The 21,085-nt window shown below is 43.8% G+C and overlaps 1 protein-coding gene across 2 annotated transcripts; it reads right to left on the reverse strand.

Moving 5' to 3' along the window:
• Positions 1 to 1,779: 1,779 nt before the first annotated feature.
• ZNF365 (zinc finger protein 365) lies at positions 1,780 to 19,670 on the reverse strand. 2 transcript variants are annotated; one of them, XM_009812996.2, is made up of 4 exons: positions 18,940 to 19,670; positions 8,086 to 8,266; positions 6,242 to 6,279; positions 1,780 to 2,340 (listed from the first exon to the last, which is right to left on the reverse strand). In XM_009812996.2, exons 1-4 carry the CDS (start codon positions 19,668 to 19,670, stop codon positions 2,094 to 2,096), a joined length of 1,197 nt encoding a protein of 398 aa, XP_009811298.2. In that variant the 3' UTR covers positions 1,780 to 2,093. The 2 variants fall into 2 exon arrangements, with proteins under 2 accessions (XP_009811298.2, XP_059677188.1); XM_059821205.1 differs by having other exon boundaries at positions 8,020 to 8,266.
• Between the last annotated feature and the right edge of the window lie 1,415 nt (positions 19,671 to 21,085).

Raw genomic sequence — 21,085 nt, forward strand, 5'->3', positions numbered from 1 at the left:
CTCTTCCTCCCCCAAAAGGAAAACTTACAGTCAAGATTTTGGTGCGATAGATAATAAAATAAACATCTCATTTGTGAACTAGTAGTTGCACTTAACTTTGGTGACTAACAGAGTAGATAGGCATTTAAAAATAAAAATATTCTTCCAGTGTCAAGTGGATAAAGGAATGGATTAATATATTTTACTTTATTATCTTTCTAAAGTTCACCTTTATTATCTTCAAAAAGGGTAATTTTTTCAGGTTTGTAAAAGGGTATGGGAAGCAACAGAAAAAAACTAAAGGATGTTTCTATTTTGTGGCTTGCCTAAGAAAGTTGTTGTAACACACGATCCGACCCAAACCCATGCAACACAATTAACAACTCCTTTTCACCACATATAGTGCCTAGCATAAGGCCGAGTGTAGCCTTGTGATGTGGTTAAATAAACATTAAAATGTCATTACAACCTAAATACTTGAATTGGTTTTACACTGTGACTTTCTACTGAAACAGTGTTGAGAAACTTTAAACATATATCTGATTGTTCCATATACACTATTTAAAATAAAAGTGAGGAATAATACTCTCTTTCTTCACTCTGCTACTTTCTGGGAGCTCTGTACACTGACAAATGTATGACATCTGTAGTTATCTGATCCTAGCTGACTGATAGGTCATCTTCTGCTTTAAAAATATTACAACTCGGTGCTTATTGCAGCAGTAATCATAGTGATAACTGTCTGTTAATACTCAGTTCTGCTTACAGTCATAGTTATAAAAAATGAAAAACATTTTTCACAAATCTTTGTACACATACTGTAAAAATCACCTTCCACAAAAACAATTTACATCTGTTATGAGCATTTAAAAAATAAATTACACAGACTTGTCGCACCTATCCTTTCTTTTTCTTGAGAAAACAAATCTCATCAGTAACATCAACAGGATGTTCATATCTGTAAACATGGCATGAGGATTCATGTTACCAAAAAACTGTACACACAAAAAATCATCTTTATAAATACTCTAATAAATAAGGATCCTTTTAATTGGCACAAACCGATGTAAACACCGCATTCCCATCCTGCAATCACCTCTAACTTCCTTGCTCTTGGGTTTTTAGTTGAAATTGAGGGATATCCCACCCTGTAAAGATTTTTCAGAGACAAAAATGTGAAGGGTTTCGGTTATGATCATAGCCATTTTAGGCCTCTCACCTAAAACCAAGCACAGGCACTGAACATGGTGTCATGCAATGTAACACATTGCTTTAGCCTTTCACTTGCTGAGCCACAGCTGGTAACAACCTGCTGCTGGCACTTGGTACTGAAATTTTTCCTCTGGCTCAATGCGGGCCGTGCTTGTCAGGGCTGAGGTACCAGCTTCTGGTTTCCTCGCTGAGTGACACCAGAGGCCAGTACATATAGCAAAACCATAAAGCTTCTGGAATTTGAAAGCTGTGCTTGAGACACCAGAGCAGCCCAAACTTGTACCAACAGACATCGTGGCTGCTGGCAGGATCGAGCGGTTTACTGTACGTAATAAAATGTGGAAATGTGCCCGATTGGGCGTATGGCAGAAAATCCAGGGTAGCAATCTACTGCTGTGACAGCCTTCAAGCAACTCAAGTAGACCTTTTGCATCTAAGTATGTCTGTGCAGGTAACAGTTAATCATTGATCTTATACATACCTAAGATGAAAGATTGAGTATTTAGGTGCCGATTAAATGGATTCTTCTGAACTTCAGCAACAGCACAGTTGGAAAATAAATTACCAGGCCACATGCTGCCACTAAAATAATTAAACATACAGCCACAGTACTGCCCAGCAAGATAAATGCAGTCAGTTAAAATAAGCTCTATAAATAATAAATAAATAAATAGAAAAACCTCCATGTAAACTGAATAAAATGTCACTTCTCTTATAGCGCCCGAAGAGGGAATGGCATTATTAAATAATATAAATCTTCCATACTGTATATATTTCTATATAGTATATCTCATATGTTTTGGCATGGCCAGATGGATAGGAAAAAGTAGGACAATTAACTTCATTCAATATTTGTTCTGTTGAAGCCAAGCTCCTGCGTCACTATATATTGCTAACATTTCCTACAGCGGTTTGGCCTTTTTACCCATCTTGGATTTTGCGCTCACTTTCCTGGCAGAGCAGACTGGTTCACCTTTCTTTTGTGCTCGCCATATTTCTCTTGAGCAATCAACAGGTTCATAGAAGCATTTCACTGGCTGCAAGCTGTTTTTTTCATCCTTTGCTTTTTTCAACAAGATTCTTCCTTTTTGAAAGGAATGAGGCTTTGTGTCAGGGATGTTATACGAAGCGTGTTGACTTCCTCGGCTCCTGAAATTAATAATAGTGATTATTAACTATTATTCAATCTTGTAAAGTGAAAGGTCCCCAAAATGTCCCAAACCAATACATTTTTGAAGACAGAAATAGCCTTGTTTTACAAGACCAGGCTGAAAGTTGAAAACAGAGTTGCAAGATGAACTACATTTCTCAATACTCAAAAGCATCCCTCACTATAAGAACCCCTACATGTGTAACTGGTGGACTCTTCATGCATGTTCATCTACACTTTTATTCAGATAGCATTCTGCTGATTTTGGAGTGCCGAGTCCTTACTGAGGTCTGTATTCTCATAACTTGGTGATCTACAGGGGTTTTAAAGATGCACATGTTCACAGCAACCTTCTGCAAAGAATGAACATCCCATGGTCTTTGGAAGACCACACAGCACCAGTAAGAGTAGAAAGTGGCTGCAGGAACTGTCAGAACTTCTTGGTGGGATCTCAATGCTGCCCTGGACTGTGGCTGCTACTAACGGCCAATAGCTCAAGAAACTCCACGCTCTGCCTTTGTGCTGGCCACCCATCTAGGGAAACTTTAGCTTTGCTTTTAGGCTTTGATTTGAAAAAGGAGAAGAGGAAAGGGGAATACAGAAATTGGTGGGAAGAAGGGTACGAAAGCTTAAAGGCCAAAATAAGCTGAATTCTTTGTTCTCTCTGTGATGGTTCAGGCCCAGCAGGATTTGCTGAAAGCAGTAAGCTCAGGTGGAGTGACAGCACAGTGCCTGGTGCTGCAAAAGCTAAATCATGCCCTCTATTCTGAAACTTTACGTTGAAACTGCAGTTCCACTGTTCAGCTAAGTAGGATCATTACAGCTCCTTTTAACATAATTTTGAAATGTTTTACAGCAGATAAATGTCGTGTAACAGCAGCACTATGAACGTAAGGCACCAGCTCATGTCTGCCCAGCTACTGTGACTGAAGCAAAGAACAGATGTGCTGATGTACAAGTCGATCTCTTAAGGGCTCCCGTAGGGCTATTTTCCATAGCTTGTTATTTCTGGAAACCACGTATGTGTAGTATTACTTCTCCTGGGAATTAAACAATATTGCATTCTTGACAAAGCCAGTTTTGGAAAAAGCTGTGGTTGTTCAAGTGCATATAGTGCAAGCCCTCTCCTGCTCTTTAAAAGACCAGAAGGCTGTCATGAAAGCCTCTGTATTTGTTGGTGGGAGGCAGTGAGGGCCAGCTGACAGTACAGGAACTGAGCCTGACCTACAGAACAGTTCTACCTGGTTGGCAGCTTTGCCAACCAGACTTCACTATGGGAAAGTTTTGGGGGGGAAAATGCCGTGCTGGTCCAAGCTGGAGCTTGCAGGTGCTGTGCCATTCTGGCCTGGTGCAGGCCTGGGCTCTGACCACTTGCTAGGGGTTAGAAATGACTTGTGTAAATGCACAAGTGTTGGCCACTCCGGTTTACGATCACTTCTTGGGCACTGTTGTTACAGTTTATTACTTAGTTGTTGTTAAAAGATGTAGTCCTCTGTTTTTCTCAGATGTTGTTATGGTGAAAAAGTTACATCATTTATTCCCAAAGCACATGCAGGCATTATTGCAGGTGATTGCAGGTGATGTTAGTCACTCTTCCGCTGCACTGAATGATGCTATTAAAACCAGAAGAAGGGCAAGGTTAATATGATCAGAAGGGACTGCCTAGAAGAGCTAAACTGCATTTAAATGGAATGAGTTTATGGTAGAGAAGATGGATGTCTGTCCCTAATTCACAGTCAGGGTAAGAAGGTATCTAAGACGGATGAAGATGCAGGTCATTGCACGTGAAATGCAATGCTGCCAGCTCCAGATGTGGGAAATGTTTTTCCATTGAAAGCAGCAGCTCCTCGATACAAGCGACTGTGAGAGTCTGAACTTCTACTCAAACATATTCCTAATCTGTCGCATTACGGAGAAAGACTGAAATGATGTGAGTAAATGCACCCCACTGCCACAGGCACTTAAGAACAATCCTATTCTTGCTGCATTTCACAGACAACAGGTATTTTTCATGACAGGTCTCATGATTTCGAGAGCCCTAATTCTTAGCTTCTTCACAATGGAAGCTGGCATTTAAAGTTGATTTAGGCACAGATGTGCCAGCAAGTCTCAGTGCTTTTGAGAAATGGCTAGTGAGCATCAGCAAAGGTCTGCCATGCCCTCAGTGGGGCATTTCCTGAAAACAGCCAGGAGGCACTGGAAAAAAGGAACTGGGAAGGAAGGCAGAGGCCTCGGAGGAAGACGGATTGCAAGTCCAGCTATTGATCCTAAACAACGTAAGTCATCAGTGGCCCCAAACCCCCTGAGATTACACTGAATTTTCTGGATGGGTAGTAACACTTCCCAATTTTTTAAACTGGTACATATCATTAAAACCTCATTTTATGTACTGAGCTGAGTTAGGGCTCTTAAAAAAGCTGGTGTGATGAATGCAAATGCTGGATTCATCCACAGAAGAAGCAAAGCAAAATAAAACTTTCCTACCCCTCTGAGCATCCTCTCTTCTATCCTCCCTGCTTTGTAGAAGAAATTGGGATATTTTTAATCTGGTAACTCCAAATAAAGGCTAATACTAAATTCTAGTTTTGACAGTGTCTTTTCAAAGGAGAAGTATAGCAGTAGTTAAACAGAAACCTCTAAACAATTTCATATATGCCTTTGAACTCCTGCTATTTGCCAGCAATTAATGGGTTTTACCAAATCATGTTATATTTAGACCAAAGACTTGTCAGTGAAAGGACTCATCTCACTAAGTCACTGAATTCACTGGTTATATTTTAATTCTATTTTCCTTGATTCCAATCATATTAAGACATCTAGAAGCCTGAAAACTGTATACACAGTCAACTCAAAGTCTACTTTGGACAATCAAGTTCTTCCACAATATCAAATCAGTGGGGGGAAAAAAAAAACTATAAAGGCTATGAAAATAAAAAGTAGAAAAAAAAAAGCTAAATGCCCATGCAGTTAATTATTAATGCAAACACTGCTTATCAGGAAAAGGGTATGTGGCCAGTTGCCTGTTAGGACTAAGATATATGAAAACCAAAAACAACCCAAAGAGCAAAAAGTTCCCCCCGCAACCCAGTAGGCTATATGTTGTATTTTTAGTTTATTTTCCAGCTCATCCATCTGTTTATGTGTCTCTCAGTCTTCCAGTAATTCTTGAACCCGTTGGTCAAACACGAACAAATCTGGCAGCAATGCAGAAGTCCCAGACCCGTGGTGCTGCAACAGGTTTCATGGCAATGGGAAAAAGACTCAAACTCATGTCCCCATTAAGAAAGGTTGCCCTGAGGAAGGATGCATTGCCTGATTGTTACTTGGCCAAGCAGCACGCGTGATGCTCCGAACCAGCCGCTTGGACTCATGATCAAGTGGCAAAGACATGGGAAACCAGTCGCAATTAGTTCTGCTGCTTCCAGGACAGCTACTTGAGTAATCTGAGATGTTGCTAGTGCCCGTGCTTTGTCGGGGCACTTGTTTGCTTACACGTGATTTTTAAGTCGACAGCGTTACTGTCAGTTAGGAAATGACAACTGTCTCTCTCCTACTTACAGAATGTTAAAGATATTTTCAGCTGAAACTTGGCCTGTGTTTGCTGAAGAGATTCAGCTACTGAAGCCTTGCAAATAGGCTATTATAGTCAGCAGGAAGGAATCATTCATTTAACAGAAATTTTTTTTTTTTTCTTTACAGAATATCTGATTTTAGCTTTGATTTAGCAGAAATCTGTTTCTCCTCTATTACATGACATAAATATAGATCATACTCAGGTATAGAACCTGATCCAAACCCAACCTGATTCAGGCTTTTGAATAAGGTGAAATGCAAAAGCAGAAATGTAAGCATGTCAAGTTAGTATCTTTAAGTTAGAGAAAAATAAAAATAAATACATACAGGCATCTGGGTTTCTTATTTAATGAAATGTCTGTAAACTGCAAAGAAAATAGAAACAGGTTATTAATATTAATATTACATTATCAAGTAATTAAAGTACAGGGATAAAATATGCAGTCTTCAAAATCATATTTCCATTCTCACCTGCTGTTAAAACTAGAAGAATATTCATGAAAGAAGCGGAAAAAAAACCTCTTTTACAGATTATTACTCCTCCAACTTATTACATCTGTTTTTAAAATTTGTAACATGTGAGTTGTTAGTGGTTGGATTTTTTCCCCATTATTTTTATTGTAACTATAATCAAAGTAAATTGCTAAAGAAGTGTGGGCTGAACAGAGATCTTTCACATTAGATTAAACAGTATGGATACAATGCGAAGTAATTATTGTGTTCAAGATAATTAATAAGGGACAGTCCCTGAATAAGCTGTATTAAATTAACTTCCTCTCAGAGCCTTTAATTTTGCAGTGATACATTTCCTTTACACAAGCGGCTAGGAAACTCCAGCTACGAGCCCTTGGTTCTGCTTACAGCAGCACTGAAGGGTGGAGGGCAAGAAAGCAAGTGTTTCTCTCCCTTCCCACCCCAAATCCTGAGACCAGCTAGGGACAACATAGCCTCAGTGCCAGCATGACTTAATCTTTTACAACAGTTTGTTTCACAGTGTGGAAACACTTTGTCTACTGCCTGTTTTAGTGGGGGTCAGGAAACGAGGTGTTTAATGCCAGTTTAGCCTAAATCGGTCTGGGTACTAAATCGGTTCTTTGTACTCATCTCCCATCAGTGCTACTAGACTGAGCCTTTGAATATCATTTAATGAAGTCACTGAGCCAAGCAAGTCAGATCTGGCATCTGAAAATGATTATGTTCTTGTAAATGTTCCCTCTGTCCCTGGTATTGTCCGCGCTTTGCAGATGGATTTTTGCCCAGCCTAACTTTGCTTGTCATCTGTCTTGGATGGAGTCTGCAGCCATCTCATGGTGTGCTTTTCTGTAATTACCTCCTGAAGGTCAGGCTGGTCAATATTTGGATGGATGACCTTAGAGGAATGCTGAAGTCACTCAGAAAGCAGGGCAGCTGCCTCAAAAATTAGTGCTTTCCCAAGGGACACTGCTACACCAAGGATCCCAGTAAACACATCAAGAGCAGGGGAGATGATTTAATACTGAGGCCCTTCTTTATAGTCCCCCTCAGTGTTCTCACAGACACTGTTCTTTGGAAGTCACGTGGCTAAAATGTGCCATATAAATGTAATGCATTGTAGGGAGAACACTGAGTTTAAGTATTAATAATGAGGGCTTTTAAAGAAATAATGTATTTTAAAAAACAAAGTTCAGACAGCTTTGGTTTCTAATCTGGGGGGGACAGGCCTGTGGGAATCCATTCACCATTTTTAAGAGTCCCATGGCAGATAACGACAGAAAGCAAGCCCATGTGCCAGCAGGCTGTGTGTAGGGATCCACTCCTTTCCTGAAAATCTTTAGACACCTCCAAAAAACTGCCAAGTCACTAAGTGACATAAAGGAAAGTGTTTGTTGCAAAGGTAACAGCAGCAATAGCCAAAGCTGGAAAAAAAAAAATTAAATATCTGGCAAATATTTCATTATTCTCTGCTCTCTCTTTGCCATCTTTGGCTATTGCTGCTCTTACACTCTGCTCCTTTCACTCATGTGAAGTGGCAGTTTAAAATATAAATAAAACACATCTAAAGAAACGTTTTACAAATCCAGATCTGTCTGGAGTAGCAACTAGCCCAACCCGCTGAGCCCACCCACATTCAAACTCAAGTACTCTCCCTCCGGTGGTGGGTGACAATGAAGGGTAGGATTCTGCTGGCTTACCACGTGCTCACTGATGTCGGTGTGGTTGCACACCATCTGCTGATTTTGGTAATATTCTAGCTGCCTTTCTGCCAGATCCACGCGCTGCAACAGGTTCTCAATGAAGTGCTGGAGCCTGGCTTTTCCCCGCACTTCTTTTTCTGCTGCTTCTTCCAGGAAGTGGTTGAAAGTAACAACTTCTCTGCAAGACAGAAACATTGCAAAGAGGCCACATTTAAATAACGGGAAGGGCCCCGATCTCACTGCTGTCAAAAAATTACTGATGCTTTTCCTGTTTTTCATGGCAATAGCCCATGGTGGCTAATTACTATCCTTCACCTCTCTTAAGAGATTTCAACAATTTTGTGGACATTTAGTGAAGATCTGGAACCCTGAATGCAGAATTTAAGTTTCTGGGCAGTGGGTTCAGGGGTTTTTGTCACATTAGGTCTCTGGGAAGTAGTCCTTAGTGGTCCGCAGGGCAGCAATGTCATTAAGCATCACTTGTTGAGGTATCTGGAGACAACTACAGCCACCTTATCTTTTTTTTACTTACCCATGTGAATATCAGCCCTGAAACATGAAGATATGTGGATGAACCCCCAAATTCATCTTCCCAATTCATTATAATCTTACAATGGTAGTTTAATGTTGCTACTGGGGTGGTTCCTAACTTAAAAGAGCTACTGTGGCCATAAAATTTCATTTTGGCTGCAATCCTGCAAGTACATCAAAGTGCAGTGTTATAATCTGGAGCTAGTGGGAGCACAGAAGATTAACAGATAATCTACAGATTACAGACCAAGGAGTATGTGCGTGGGAAGAGCAAGTTTTAGGTCAGGAGTTTAGAAATGTTTCTTGTCTGGTAACACGATTGGAAGAAACAGATAACACCACTGACTGTGAAAGGTCCCAGCTCTGTACTGAGACATAGCTCATTTTGAAGTGCTCTGCGTACTATCAGTTTACTATCAGTAATCAGGCCACCACTTGGACCTCTGATACCAGGAGTTTCTGGGTGGGAGCAGTTTGGTACAGCCATGTGTTATGAAAAATGGCAAATCTGAGCATGTAGGACTTCCCCAGTTAATAAATGCCTAGGTAAACAGTTCTTGCTCTGCCAATGAAACTGTGTTAATTTTTGCTTTGTATAAAACTGAGGGGGTGGGAGTTGGGGGAACCAATGCTTCCCAAACGAGAAGGGGCATGACTGATTGGTAGAAATATATCACCCAAGGAAAAAGCGTTTTAAGCAGAAACTAGGAAACCATTTGTAGCAGAAATAACCTCTCAAAGCTCAGATTGTTTATAATAAATCCAAGGTTTCTCTGCATTTCATTGTTTTAACTCAGTATGGTTGTAGATAATTGGTTTAACCCAGTATAGTTCTTTTAACAGTGAGCTGTTTTGCACTAAGAAGAGTTAGGCACAAGTGGTCAGCTATAGAAATTCCCATCTAGGATTCAGGCTGGGTCTGCCTGCTCTAAACCACAGCAGAGTGCAGCAAGAGGCTGTTTGCATGGCTGATCTAATGGTAGGAATGAGGTAAAAATAAGCATGTATTGTTTTGACGAAGAACATCGATGAATATTAGTTCATATTAACTTACCCACAAAATGTGGTGTAAGAAACAGAGAGGTACCTTGTTTGTTAAGCTCAGCTAATCCATTCCATTTCAAGGCTCTGTACAGTTTCTGTGATTATTAGCTTGCCCAGAGCAACCTGGTAATAAAAAGCCACTGAGGAATGCTTAGGAAGAAGCCAATCTAAACTCATTAAGGACAATTTTAGGGCTTTATTCTCACTGTGCTTACAGCACTGTTACTTCTTTGATTTCATGATGTCCTCTGGATTTCTGTTAGTGTAGGAGGAACCCAAAGCTCTTAGCACTCCGGTGGGCTCCTCTTTTACAGTGGACAGGAAGCTCAAAAGGACAGAAACTCAGCAGGTCGGCTCCCAATCCCTTACCCTTTGGGGAAGGAAGGAGAACTGCGTGTAGCCCAGCAGGCTGCTGGCCCTCCAGCGGGAAGGCTGGGCAGAGGGGGGAGCCGCCAGCCTGGGACACCATGAGGACATCCCTCCCGAGGCCACAGTCACCTTGTGTGTTTCGCTGCAGCGGGAGGCCACAAACATTGAGGACCTAGCATTTGTTTTTAAAAGGGTGATCGTTTCAAGAATGCTAACATTTGTAATTTTGTCAGCAAAGGTAATTAAAAATTATTCATTAATTGCCTGCTCCATGGCCTGAATAGATCACCCACAAATTTTCCTTTCCTACAAATACCTCATTAGCGAGCTGTGCCATGGGCGGCAGGGGGAAGCAGTGTTTTTTCTGGAAGACTTAGATGACTATCAGGAGGAGAACACACACATAGTGTCAATAAATTCCCCAGTCTTTTCCTTGCTCTCTAGACTACTCAAGATAACTTGGCATCCTACATGCCATTATTTGTAAGAACTGTTATTAGCAGCAGTAGCAGCATTTCCACCATTTTTCTCTGTTTGTTTAACTGCCTCTATACAGCCTATGAACCTGCCTTTAATAACTTTTATCTAAAAATTTTCCTTTGTGCTGAAATGGCACAAACACTGTGAATTCCCTTTATAGAGACAGGAGCCAGAATACACCCATCCACTAGGTCTCGGTCACACGCCTAGCCCTGATAAGCAACACTTTTGTTAGTTGAGCTACTTTCTTTGTTTCCTCTTCATTCTCATCTCTCAGAAGAACAACATCAAGCCCCGAGGAGTGACTGCTAATAAGTCTCTCTACTTGTTCCAACATTTCTTCCTGAGAGAGCTCTCTCTATGCCACTGCTCTGCCTCGGTTACCTGAAGGGAGTTCCCAGAAGAATTTTTACCCTCCTCCCACCATGAAAACAGGGAAATGGTTCAAAGAACTCATGTAGCTTCCTGCAGCTGCTGTTTATCTGTTTAATTGCTTTTCTTGTCTCTTGTAGTTTGCCCAGACTTTTTCTTAGCTATACTGATGACCCTCTCCTTTAAATTTTATTTCTAATATAAATTTTTCATAGCTGTGATGATTTTTTGTTTATGTTCTTTATTTTACTTTCAATTTATTTCCCCAGGTCTCTGCCCATTTTTTGGGGATTATGTAATATGACTTCTTTTACTCTCTGCTTTTATGCTTGTGGAAAGATGGATGTTCACAGAGGTCAGAGGCTGCTCTTCATGAGCCTGTGACTATTGTGGGGCCCACTCGGTAGAGGCATAAACCAGAGCACAGCAGCACGGGTCTTGACAGAACAGCCTTGTCAGCAGTGCACACCTGAAACAGGAATCATTTGTTAAAGCCTGGCTCAGACCTGAAGCACTGCTCTTTCTAATGAGAGGTCTCTGCTACCCTGCCCCGACTATTCTACATCTGGAGCTGCTATATTGAGAAAAGGTTATGTAGAGTTATTAACTCACCTTGAACTCCTCTGCTCTGCTCCTCCGTTTGCTCTCTGCCTGTCAACCTGCAGCCTCCTGCCCCTTTTCACTCAGCTGCACCCTGGCACTTGCTGTAGCACTGTAACCTCTAGATCCTGCCACTGAATTTTCTAAGTGGAGTAGACGATGCTCAGTGCAGCTCAGATCTCTGTATATTTCTGTAATGGATAGCAGAGTGATCTCATCTGTTTGCTCATAGTTTACTATACTAACATTAAGGTATGTTGTACAGCAAAACCTTTTGTTGAAGGGTTGTGACTGGGCAGTTGGGAGAAAGGTGGGTTTCTTGCTTTGTCTTGGGCATTCTCATCAGACAAAACCTTTCAGGAGGAGGGATTGCTGCTGCTGCCTAGAAAGCAGAAGGCACATCAAACTGCCAGCAGCTTGTGGCAACAGGGTGAGGCAAGCAAGAGGGAAAGACAAGGGGTATGCAACCCTGGAGGTGTCCCAGAGGAGAAGGCGGTGGCTGTCCTGCCAGGCTGCCGGAGAAGAGCTCTTCCCAGAGCCAGAGGGGTCCAGGGGAAATTTATTGCAGTTCAGCAGGCAACTCAGAGGTGCTCAGCTGAAAGAACAAGTGCAAAGCGAAGGACTCACTGTAGGCAAGAAAGACTTGCTGCCAAAGCTTTTGTTTTAATCTGACTCTGCCAGGGAGTTAACCTGTTATAGTTAACCAGACTTAACTAGATTGGCATTTTGCATGCCCTCATGGAAAAACTGCAGATAGCCTGCCTTGAAACTTTTCCTGAAACCTTTATGGAGGCTGTTGTCATGAAACAGCATGAGCTGTGATAAATAAAGTTATAAATCATAGACTGACTAGGTGAGATTTATTCTTCTGCCTTTACCACTGGACTATACAGTGCTCCTTGCAGGATGAGTGAGCTGCAGTTCTTGTTTACCAGAGCAGTTTCTGACATGTGGACCCTGCAGATACCCTTAGTATCTGTACGGCTTTCAGCAGTTAAGCATGTGCTACACAGAGTAGATGCAGAGGCTGCGACAGCTCCAGCTCCTTAACAACTGACAAGAAGGGCTAATAGTTTCTCGCATTGCGACCCAGCCCTCCTACAGATGCATAATACTGGTCCCAGGACTATTTACAGCAACTTCAACACCTGCAACTGCTCTGTAGGTGGAGACAAGCATGAGCCTCTATGCAGGTTCTGCACCCAAGTATCAAATCCCTTTAGAAAACTGCATTTGGAATAACTCTGCCTAAAATCAATAGAAAACCAAACACATTTATTTACCTGAAGATGGAAAAATTCCTACTACAGTAAGCAGTGAAGTGACTTATTTGTGAAAATTTCACAAGTGATATACTTGTGAGAATATTTAAAATATGTACATTCATTAAGTCTTAACGCCACTGACCTCATCCATCATCCCACTGGTGTTACTGCCTGAAGGCTGCTATCTGTTATTCATTAGGTTGTGGTTTCACATTCCTATGCCGCTATCAGCACATTTGATTTAAGAGGTTCACACCTCCCCTCAGAAAGTTGTTGTCCTACCAGTCGTACCCATTCAATGGGCTGTGTGCTAGATCTGAGCCCTGAGCTTACTGGGGTGATGCTGTCAAGATTAAAATGCTTTATTTCACAGAGCCATTCTGCGAAATAGTCATGCTACACTCGAAGCAATGCAGCTGGGGGGGAGTAATTTCTTGAGTGGGAAGATGAAAGGAAACGGGGAAGAGGGAGTGGGACCACCTGAAACTGAGGGCGGAAGAACAATATGTAGTTGTGGTCATATTCTACTTAGACCAAAATCAAAACTGTTTTGTTGTACAACTGAAATTCTTATTTTAAGGAAAGCTGTTGTTTTAAAGCATAAATTGCAGTGATCTCTAAGAGCCAACTCTTAATCCCATTGTCGAGATGTTACTTGCACAGATAGTTCTGTTAATTGCAAACGTAAGGTGAAGCCACTGGCAAGAATAACTACTCCCCACCACAGATATTCTGAAATAGCCCTCGCATTCCAGGCTATGCCAGAGCAGAGGCATGGCCAGAGAGTCTCAAAGCAAACGCATTAGACTGGTTAAAGAAATTACTGTCAGAAGTATGTCAACGTACTACATTAATGCTCTTACCCTATAATTAGGAGACAAAGTGAAATTGTTTAAGTCACCATTGAAGGTAGCTTCCAGTTGAGGGCCATAACTTCAAATGCTTACCCTGTTCAGACTTACTGAAAATCAAACTCTACGAGTTTCATTTTCTTATGTAACTTCCAGAAACAAGCCTCTCAGTGTCTTCTAGAAGTTAAGTTCATGGCTGGTTTTAGTTTCAATGGTTTTCTTGATATCTTATTCAACACAGTCTTATTCCCTTTGGGCAGGCTTCTGTGTTATCTTTAAGATCACAGTACTCACTCTGAATTGCATTCTCCTTCATCAAACATTGAATAATCCCTTTCCAGGCACATTTTCTAATTAAATCATTCCTTTGCTCAGCAGCTCTGCTGAAAGCTTGACCCTGTAGCCATCATTCGTCAAAACTGTCCAGGGCCCAACGGAGGCAGGCTGGTGAACTGGGACCTGTCTTTGGTAGCTGTGCCTGCTTCTCTAGAACATCCAGTTTTCTTTTTTTTCCCCAAAATAATAATAAAAAAGCTTTGGACTTTCTAAATATGAGAATAAGTGACACGAGAGTGACTGCTGTAAGACTTTTCTGTGCTTAGAGTAATACTACTTCAACTATGTATTAGTATAGTTAGTGTGGTACCTCCACCTGTCCTACTCCTCAACATGGTTCATCTCCCTGAGGGCATCACACTAGTGCATGTACCCCTGTGCATATTAGCACAGCCATTTTTGTAAGGGAACAGAAATAAAATTTAACTAAAAAGATACTTTCACGTTATCACTGCTTTTGTTGGACTGCTATAGGCTTTATTTAAAATAAACAAAAAGTAATCAACTAACAAGTCTAAAGAAACAACCTTACTGACCCTACAAATTCTTCAAATGGGCAGCCCTGTGCCTGCTGGTGGCCTAAACCAACACTCCTCCCTCTCACCGGAATGAGAGGTCAACAATAAAACCTCATAGTGCTGTGATTTGAAATTAATGCTTTGATGAGCAACAACAATGTAACTCTGAGAAAAGTTTACTCCCTATAGAGTTAGGAAGTTTACAGACTTGCTGCTTGCTTTAGAGAACACATCAGAGAAACCAGCTTCTGACAATGCGGCCACTTGGTGGATCACAGTTTTTAATGTATCTGTCTATCTCATGTGCTTGGTCCAGGCAAAGGCTCGGGGCATACAGGCTTTTACAGGTAGAACAAAGAGGTAAAAATGAAATTCCTAGTCAAAGTGACCTCAGGTCTACTGCCTCTGCTGAGGCCTGCCAGAGTCACCGCAGTGCAACGCCTGCTTTCACTAGGCTGGGCACAAAGAAAAAATGTGAAGCCTAGAAGAGCTCCATCTCCTCATTCAGGAAATCCAGATGTTTAAAAAAAAATTTAGATGTCTCCTCCCTAAGCCTTCTTTAGACTTCCTAACCAATTTATGCTTGCTAACGCACATTTTTCCTTCGCCTTAGCTTTCCTATTTGATTTCACAATCAGATCCAAAATCAGAGCCATTACCCAAAGTGCAATTGTACTGTTATTTTCTGTCATCTTCTTGTATACTCTTCTAAAGAGGAAGTTTCTTAAATCCCAACTTCTTTTTTTTATTTTTTCATAGCCAATTTATAGGTCAGGAGTGATGGTTAAACCCGCAAATGCATCCTCTTCTACTTTCCATTCTTACATGTAGAAGCAGATCTAGCCTAACAGCCCAGATAAGCCAGGGACCTGTTTTATAAAGATGAAAATATACTGGATTGTTAAATTCAGTATTATGGAGTAATGTGTTCATTGATAGCGATTGTCCATTCATATAAGATACTAACAGAGTAGGTGGACATGGAGGAATACTCAAATATGGGCCCCGTATAAACATCTGTAACTTCTTTATCAGAACATTGTTATTTTTCAAGAGTTACTTGAAGGGATCCCCTTAAAAGTTTTCAGCTTCTTCTCTGTAAGAGCCTCCAAAGAAGAGGTTTTGGGATCTTATCTAAGATTTGGACTAGCATAGGGTTTTTTTTCTCCTCTTTTGGATAGTTTGTGGGTTGGTTTTGGTTTTTTTTTTTTTTTTACCCTCAGACTGATCTAGAATAGCCATACCTCAGTCCCTTTGAGATCTTGCCTTCACATATTCCATGATCTCTGGTGGTACGGACAACCATTCAGAGACCAAGGGAAGACTGGTTTCCTTTACTTCCTTAGAAATAAGGAGATATTTCAGGGAAGAAGGTGTTTTCTTTTTCTTCCCACAAAGAGGAAAGAGGAACAAATTTTCAGGTACAGTGGCTCAATATCAATGGTAGTTTTGGGAAAAGTTATCCATATTCACAAGATTGCTTATGGAAAAAAAATCCAAAGAAACTGATGAAAGCATTTAATTCTGAAGGTCAGCAAGTATCAAAGCAGTCCCTAAGGGCTGCCTTTCACTTTCTACAATCTGCAGTGAGAACTCCTGTTTCTGCAATTTCCATTAAGCAGTTTTGTTTGGCTTTCTAAGCATCTGGACTTCTTCCAGAAATCAAAGCCAAAGTTGAGATCCTCCTTTTTTCAAGGAGACAGTCTTTTCAGCACACCAAATAAGTAAGTTTTTGAACACACAAATGAATATGTAGACAAGTCTCAGAATTTACCAATGGTCCATAGAAAAACCAGACAAGTGACACTTGTTACCAGAGTCATGAACATCTTTTCCTCTCCCCTCTACCAGAGTATACCAACCAGTGCCTCCTGGATACCGGTGCAAAGCTAAATGTCCCAGACATTTTTATATATTTTACATAGCATTATTTATATCTACCTTCCTTCTAAATTTGCTAATTATACAATGACCTTTTAATTGGGAAGCCATATGGTGCATTTTTCTATGGCACTATCCCTTGCTATCCTCCGAGATGGGAAATGCAGGAACCATTTGAACAAGGGGGAAAAAAAATAATAACATTTTCAGTTTTTCCTAGGTGAACGCTACCTATTCTTATGTCCTGCCTACCCTGCTAGCCTCCTCAGAGTACCTTTATAGTGACTTCTAAGAGGCAATGCTATGGGGCTAGACATGGGCACATGCAAGAACATACTGTTACTCCCCTCTTTCCCCCTTGGTACTCTGGGCTGATATTCTTTCATCCTACTCACTAGCAAGCATTAGGCACATTTACCTTTAGAAATCAACACACCACTGTGTCATAACTATTCACTCATTCCTATTGATGCTTTTGCTTCCAAGTTGTTTATCTTCATTTAAAGCTGAAGCAAGCTAGTGGTAAGCCTAGAAGAGCAATACCCTCCTAGTAAGGTGAAGTCCCTTCTGCAACTGCCTCTTTTGGTTATTGTTTCTTACTAGTCAAATAACCTTCAGTCTTCGCTGTAACACCAACTTAGGAGCTACCTCCTCATCTGCTTGCGTATTCATGGTCCTCCTTTAGAGACTGCTAGAATTGTAACAGCAATCATCTGAGCTCCTGCCCCTTTCCCGAGCCTGGCAACGCCCTAGTGTGAAGGACAGTGTTTCCCCACTTCCTCTCTCATTCTGTGTTCAGTCTTTTCTGGCCTCAGAACCACTGCCTACCACTGCTGCTAGCAAGTAGTCTGCCAAGGGGGCAAGCAGCCTCTTCCTTGTGCCTTTTTCCCATATAGTTAAAAATCACAACTTTTGCTGCCTTGTTCTTTTCACAGAAGAGTGTCCTTTGCCGTCCTCCCTGTATCATACCCATTCTCTCTACCCAGATAACTCTATTCCAGGCCCCCCCCCCCCCCCCTTTTTCCATGAGCTCTTTTCTCCTTCTGCAGCACTAGAGAACTCTGGTTTTGCTCCACTGAATGGTTTCTGCTTTCTCCCGAGAGTCACGTTTTTCCTGTGGATCTCAAGGCTTGAATTTTAAAAACACATTCTGTGTTTAGTTTGGGGTAAGATTCATACCACTTAACTTTAGATATCTGAAGTTCAGCATCCAGCCTAAGACAGCTGCTTACCTGAGGTCCCTGTCTAGTCTATAGATGGAGGGAGGACGTCCACAGAGCAATCCCTCCCCCTCCAAGATACTTTTATAGAAAAAGTAGGATGAATCACACTGTGAAAGAGCCCATAAGGGGAGCTTGGCTAGATGGGAATACCAAAACTGCTTCAAACTAAGTCATCTTCACGACCTCCTTCCAGCATACTCTCAAATCTGTCTCAGTTCCACTATTATCTTTAGCTTCATCTTGAGTCCTTCAGTCTTCTCTTCCATGAGGATCACCTGCTATTTCAAAAATCAGAGGTTCTGTTGAATATCCCTTCAAGGAAGATAAACACCCCAGAAGCTCCAATCCTAACACCTTTGCTGACCCCTCTTCTGGGAAATCTATAGCACTGCCTAAAGATAGATGACTCCTACTGATATAGGAGCCATCATCATCTCTTCTTTCTAGTCCTTAGACTACAGGAAGGAACGATGAAAGCCCTCCAAACTTCCTACACTGAACTCCTACACCACCTTCCTTATTTCTTCCAAGATCAGCGTCATGGCAACTAGCACTTCTCATCTTCCCTTTGTAAGCTGATGAATTGGTTTAGAGGCACTCAGTTATCAAGGCTCTTTATTTGCATTCCTCTAAAATAAGTTGTGTTGCTCCAAAAAACCTGAAAGGTTTCATCAAGTGCTGAATAAACTAAGTAGTTCATGTATAAATAATATACCAGCTATCACTACATTTTTAATGGCTGCATCACAAACATATTTTTAGATGGCCTAGGTTAGTCAGAATGACTTTGGCATCTGCTTCCCATTCCCATATAAGTGATTTCAGTTTCACAGTTCTGTGTCCATCTAAAACACCTACTTGGACATGGCCTTTTCAGCACCGTCTCCATTACAGCTTTGCTGCTGCACGGGAGACCATCCCACTTCCACAGGCAGCCTGCTGACCATGGTGGGATGACTTCAGGGAAAAGGTGCTATTCAGTATTCTTACGTACTTCCTCCAGCACTTATCCACCCATCTCTTCTTAAAAAGATAGCGGATTAGAGGTGTCAGTGTAAATCAGATTACATGCTGATGGTAGCTTCTACTTGTCCCTACCCTCATGAAACCAGGGACACAACACAGGCATGAGAGAGCGTAAGAGTTAGTGACTGGGGAGTCAAGCATGAAAGCCCCCTGCTTGGGGAGCTGCCTGGCTGGGGACATGATCGCATGGGCCCAACTCTAGAAATACAGTGATCAGAAGCTGCTGAGCACCAGGCCCTTTCACAATCAGCAAGCAACCGACAGACCCATCCCCTCTCTTCTCCCCCAAAGGCTTTCACTCGCACAGGCGCTGGCCAGCCCGCGCAAAGCCATCAGCTCTCGCCTCCCCACTTACTCCTCTTTGCGGTGAAGCTCCTCTTCGGACTCGGTGAGGCGCTGCTTCAAGGCTGCGATCATCTCCACTGCCACATCCACCTGCCTGCTCAGGGCCCGCTCCCGTCGCTGCACCTCCTGCTTCTTCTGGGACAGCTGCACAAAAGCCGCCCGCACCTCCAGCAGCTCCGCCGTCTTCTGGGCCAGCTCTCTGGTAAGCTTGTCGATTCGCTTCTCAATCGTTTTGTCCACGGCCTCTACCATCCTGTTAAACTTTTCTCTGACGTGCGCCTCGAAGGAGGCTTTGGAGTCCGTGGCCGGGAGGCCGGGTTTAGAAACCTGCTCACCGGGGGAGTCAGCCGACACATAGTTTGCAACGAAGGAGACGGGCCGTTCAGCTTCCACCTCCAGAGGCTGCCCGCGCGTCGCGCTCTCGCAGGACGCTTCGCAAAAATTCAGGTAGGACCCTTTTTGCTGTAAGGCGCTGCCGGGGCTCCCCAGGCTGCCCGGGGTGGCGGGCTCCGGCGGGGAGAGCAGCTCCGCGTCTTTCAGGGGTGAATACCGGCTGCTCTTGGTCAGCAGGCTTCTCTCCTCGTAGCTGTGGCTGTACTCCAGGTGCGCCCGCAGAGCGGAGAGGCTCCTGAACCTGCTGTGGTCGCCGCATCGCGGGCAGCGGAAGGGGAGGCAGACGCTGACGCTCCCGAGCGGCTCCTGCCAGGGGTGCCTGCCTTCATCCCGGGCCGTCTGTTGCATTCCTCGCCGGGCCCTGGGTGGGAGAAAACAGCCCGCGTTCACGCCCGCCCGGGGCCGGGGCGGCCCGGCAGGCCCGCCGGCAAACTTGGGAAACTTTCCCGGTGATTTTTCAGGGCTATCGCGCCATCTCCGCCCGGCGCCCGGGGAGGCACCCGCCCGGCACGGCCCGGCCAGCCGCAGGGCCCCGGCGGCGCGACGCGGCCCCGCTCGCCTCGGCCGCCGCCCGGGCCTTGCCGGGGCGGAGCGGGGCCGGGCCCGGGCGCCGGCTCGGCGCGGGCCTCAGCCGGCCGCAAGGTCGCCGCCCCCGCGCCGCCGCACTCACCCGACTTGTTGCTGGTGGCGGTGCCGCGGGCGGTGGTGGTGCGGCGGCGGGGGAGCCGTTTTCAGCAGAGCCGTAAATCAGGCCGAGCGCGGCGCCGCCGCCACACGCTCTCGCCGCCCGGCCGCCGCCGCGGGGCGGGGCGGGGCCGGGCGGGGCGGGGAGGGGCGAGGAGGGGCGAGGCCGGGCCGGGCCGGGCTGCATGGGGCGGCCGGCCTGGCAGTCAGTCAGTCAGTCAGTCAGTCGGTCGGGCTGAGAGGGGCCTCTGGCCGCCGGCTGCGGCTGAGGTGCTGTCGGCTGCTGTGGGCAGCGGGACCAGACGGGGGGGCACAGGCTCAGGGCCGGGTGAGGCCGAACCGGGCTGCAGCCGGAGCCGTTCCCCTCCCGGGGAGCCGTCTCCTGCGCCCGCTCCCGCTTGCCTTGGGCACCTGGTGGTTGGGGTTTGTGGGGTTTTGCAGGGGTCCCCTTAGCGGTCATAAAAAAGCAGTGAGCTGTGTGGGGTGTGTTGGGGAGATGCTGAAGGAGAAGACAGTTAAACCCGTTTAAGCAGCAAGACAAGACTGACACGTGCAAATAGATATAACCTGGCCTTGGCTTTCTGGGAATATAATTGTGTGCAGTTTTTTAAAACTATACTTAGTAGCCAGAAAGATTTTTTTGTGTGTGTGTGTCAATATGACCCTAATTTAGCCTCAGGATTTAGGTAGGGGGAGTCAGTAGTAATGGGATTTCCATTTTGAGTATGAGGAATGGATGTCATAGAATCATAGAATGGTTTGGGTTGGAAGGGACCTTTAAAGGTCATCTTGTCCAACCCCCCTGCAATGAGCAGGGACATCTTCAACTAGATCGGGTTGCTCAGAGCCCTGTCCAACCTGGCCTTGAATGTTTCCAGGGATGGGGCATCTACCACCTCTCTGGGCAACCTGTTCCTGTGTTTCACCACCCTCATTGTAAAAAATTTCTTCCTTGTATCTAGGCTAAATCTACCCTAGATCTACATCAACGTAATTGATGTTAAAGCATGCTGCCAGTGGGTCCCTCAATAGGGCAATATACTTCTAAGCTTTTTTTTTATACCACAGATGTGTGTCTA

Source organism: Gavia stellata, chromosome 9, assembly GCF_030936135.1.
Source record: "Gavia stellata isolate bGavSte3 chromosome 9, bGavSte3.hap2, whole genome shotgun sequence".
NCBI lineage: Eukaryota > Metazoa > Chordata > Aves > Gaviiformes > Gaviidae > Gavia > Gavia stellata.

Coding starts and splice junctions, on each gene's coding strand:
- ZNF365 (XM_059821205.1), bottom strand. CDS start 19,670: ATGCAACAGACGGCCCGGGATGAAGGCAGGCACCCCTGGCAGGAGCCG. Junction 6,280..8,019: donor GAGAGTACTTGAGTTTGAAT/GTGGGTGGGCTC, acceptor TTTTCTTTGCAG/TTTACAGACATTTCATTAAA. Junction 2,341..6,241: donor AATAAGAAACCCAGATGCCT/GTATGTATTTAT, acceptor TATTAATTTCAG/GAGCCGAGGAAGTCAACACG.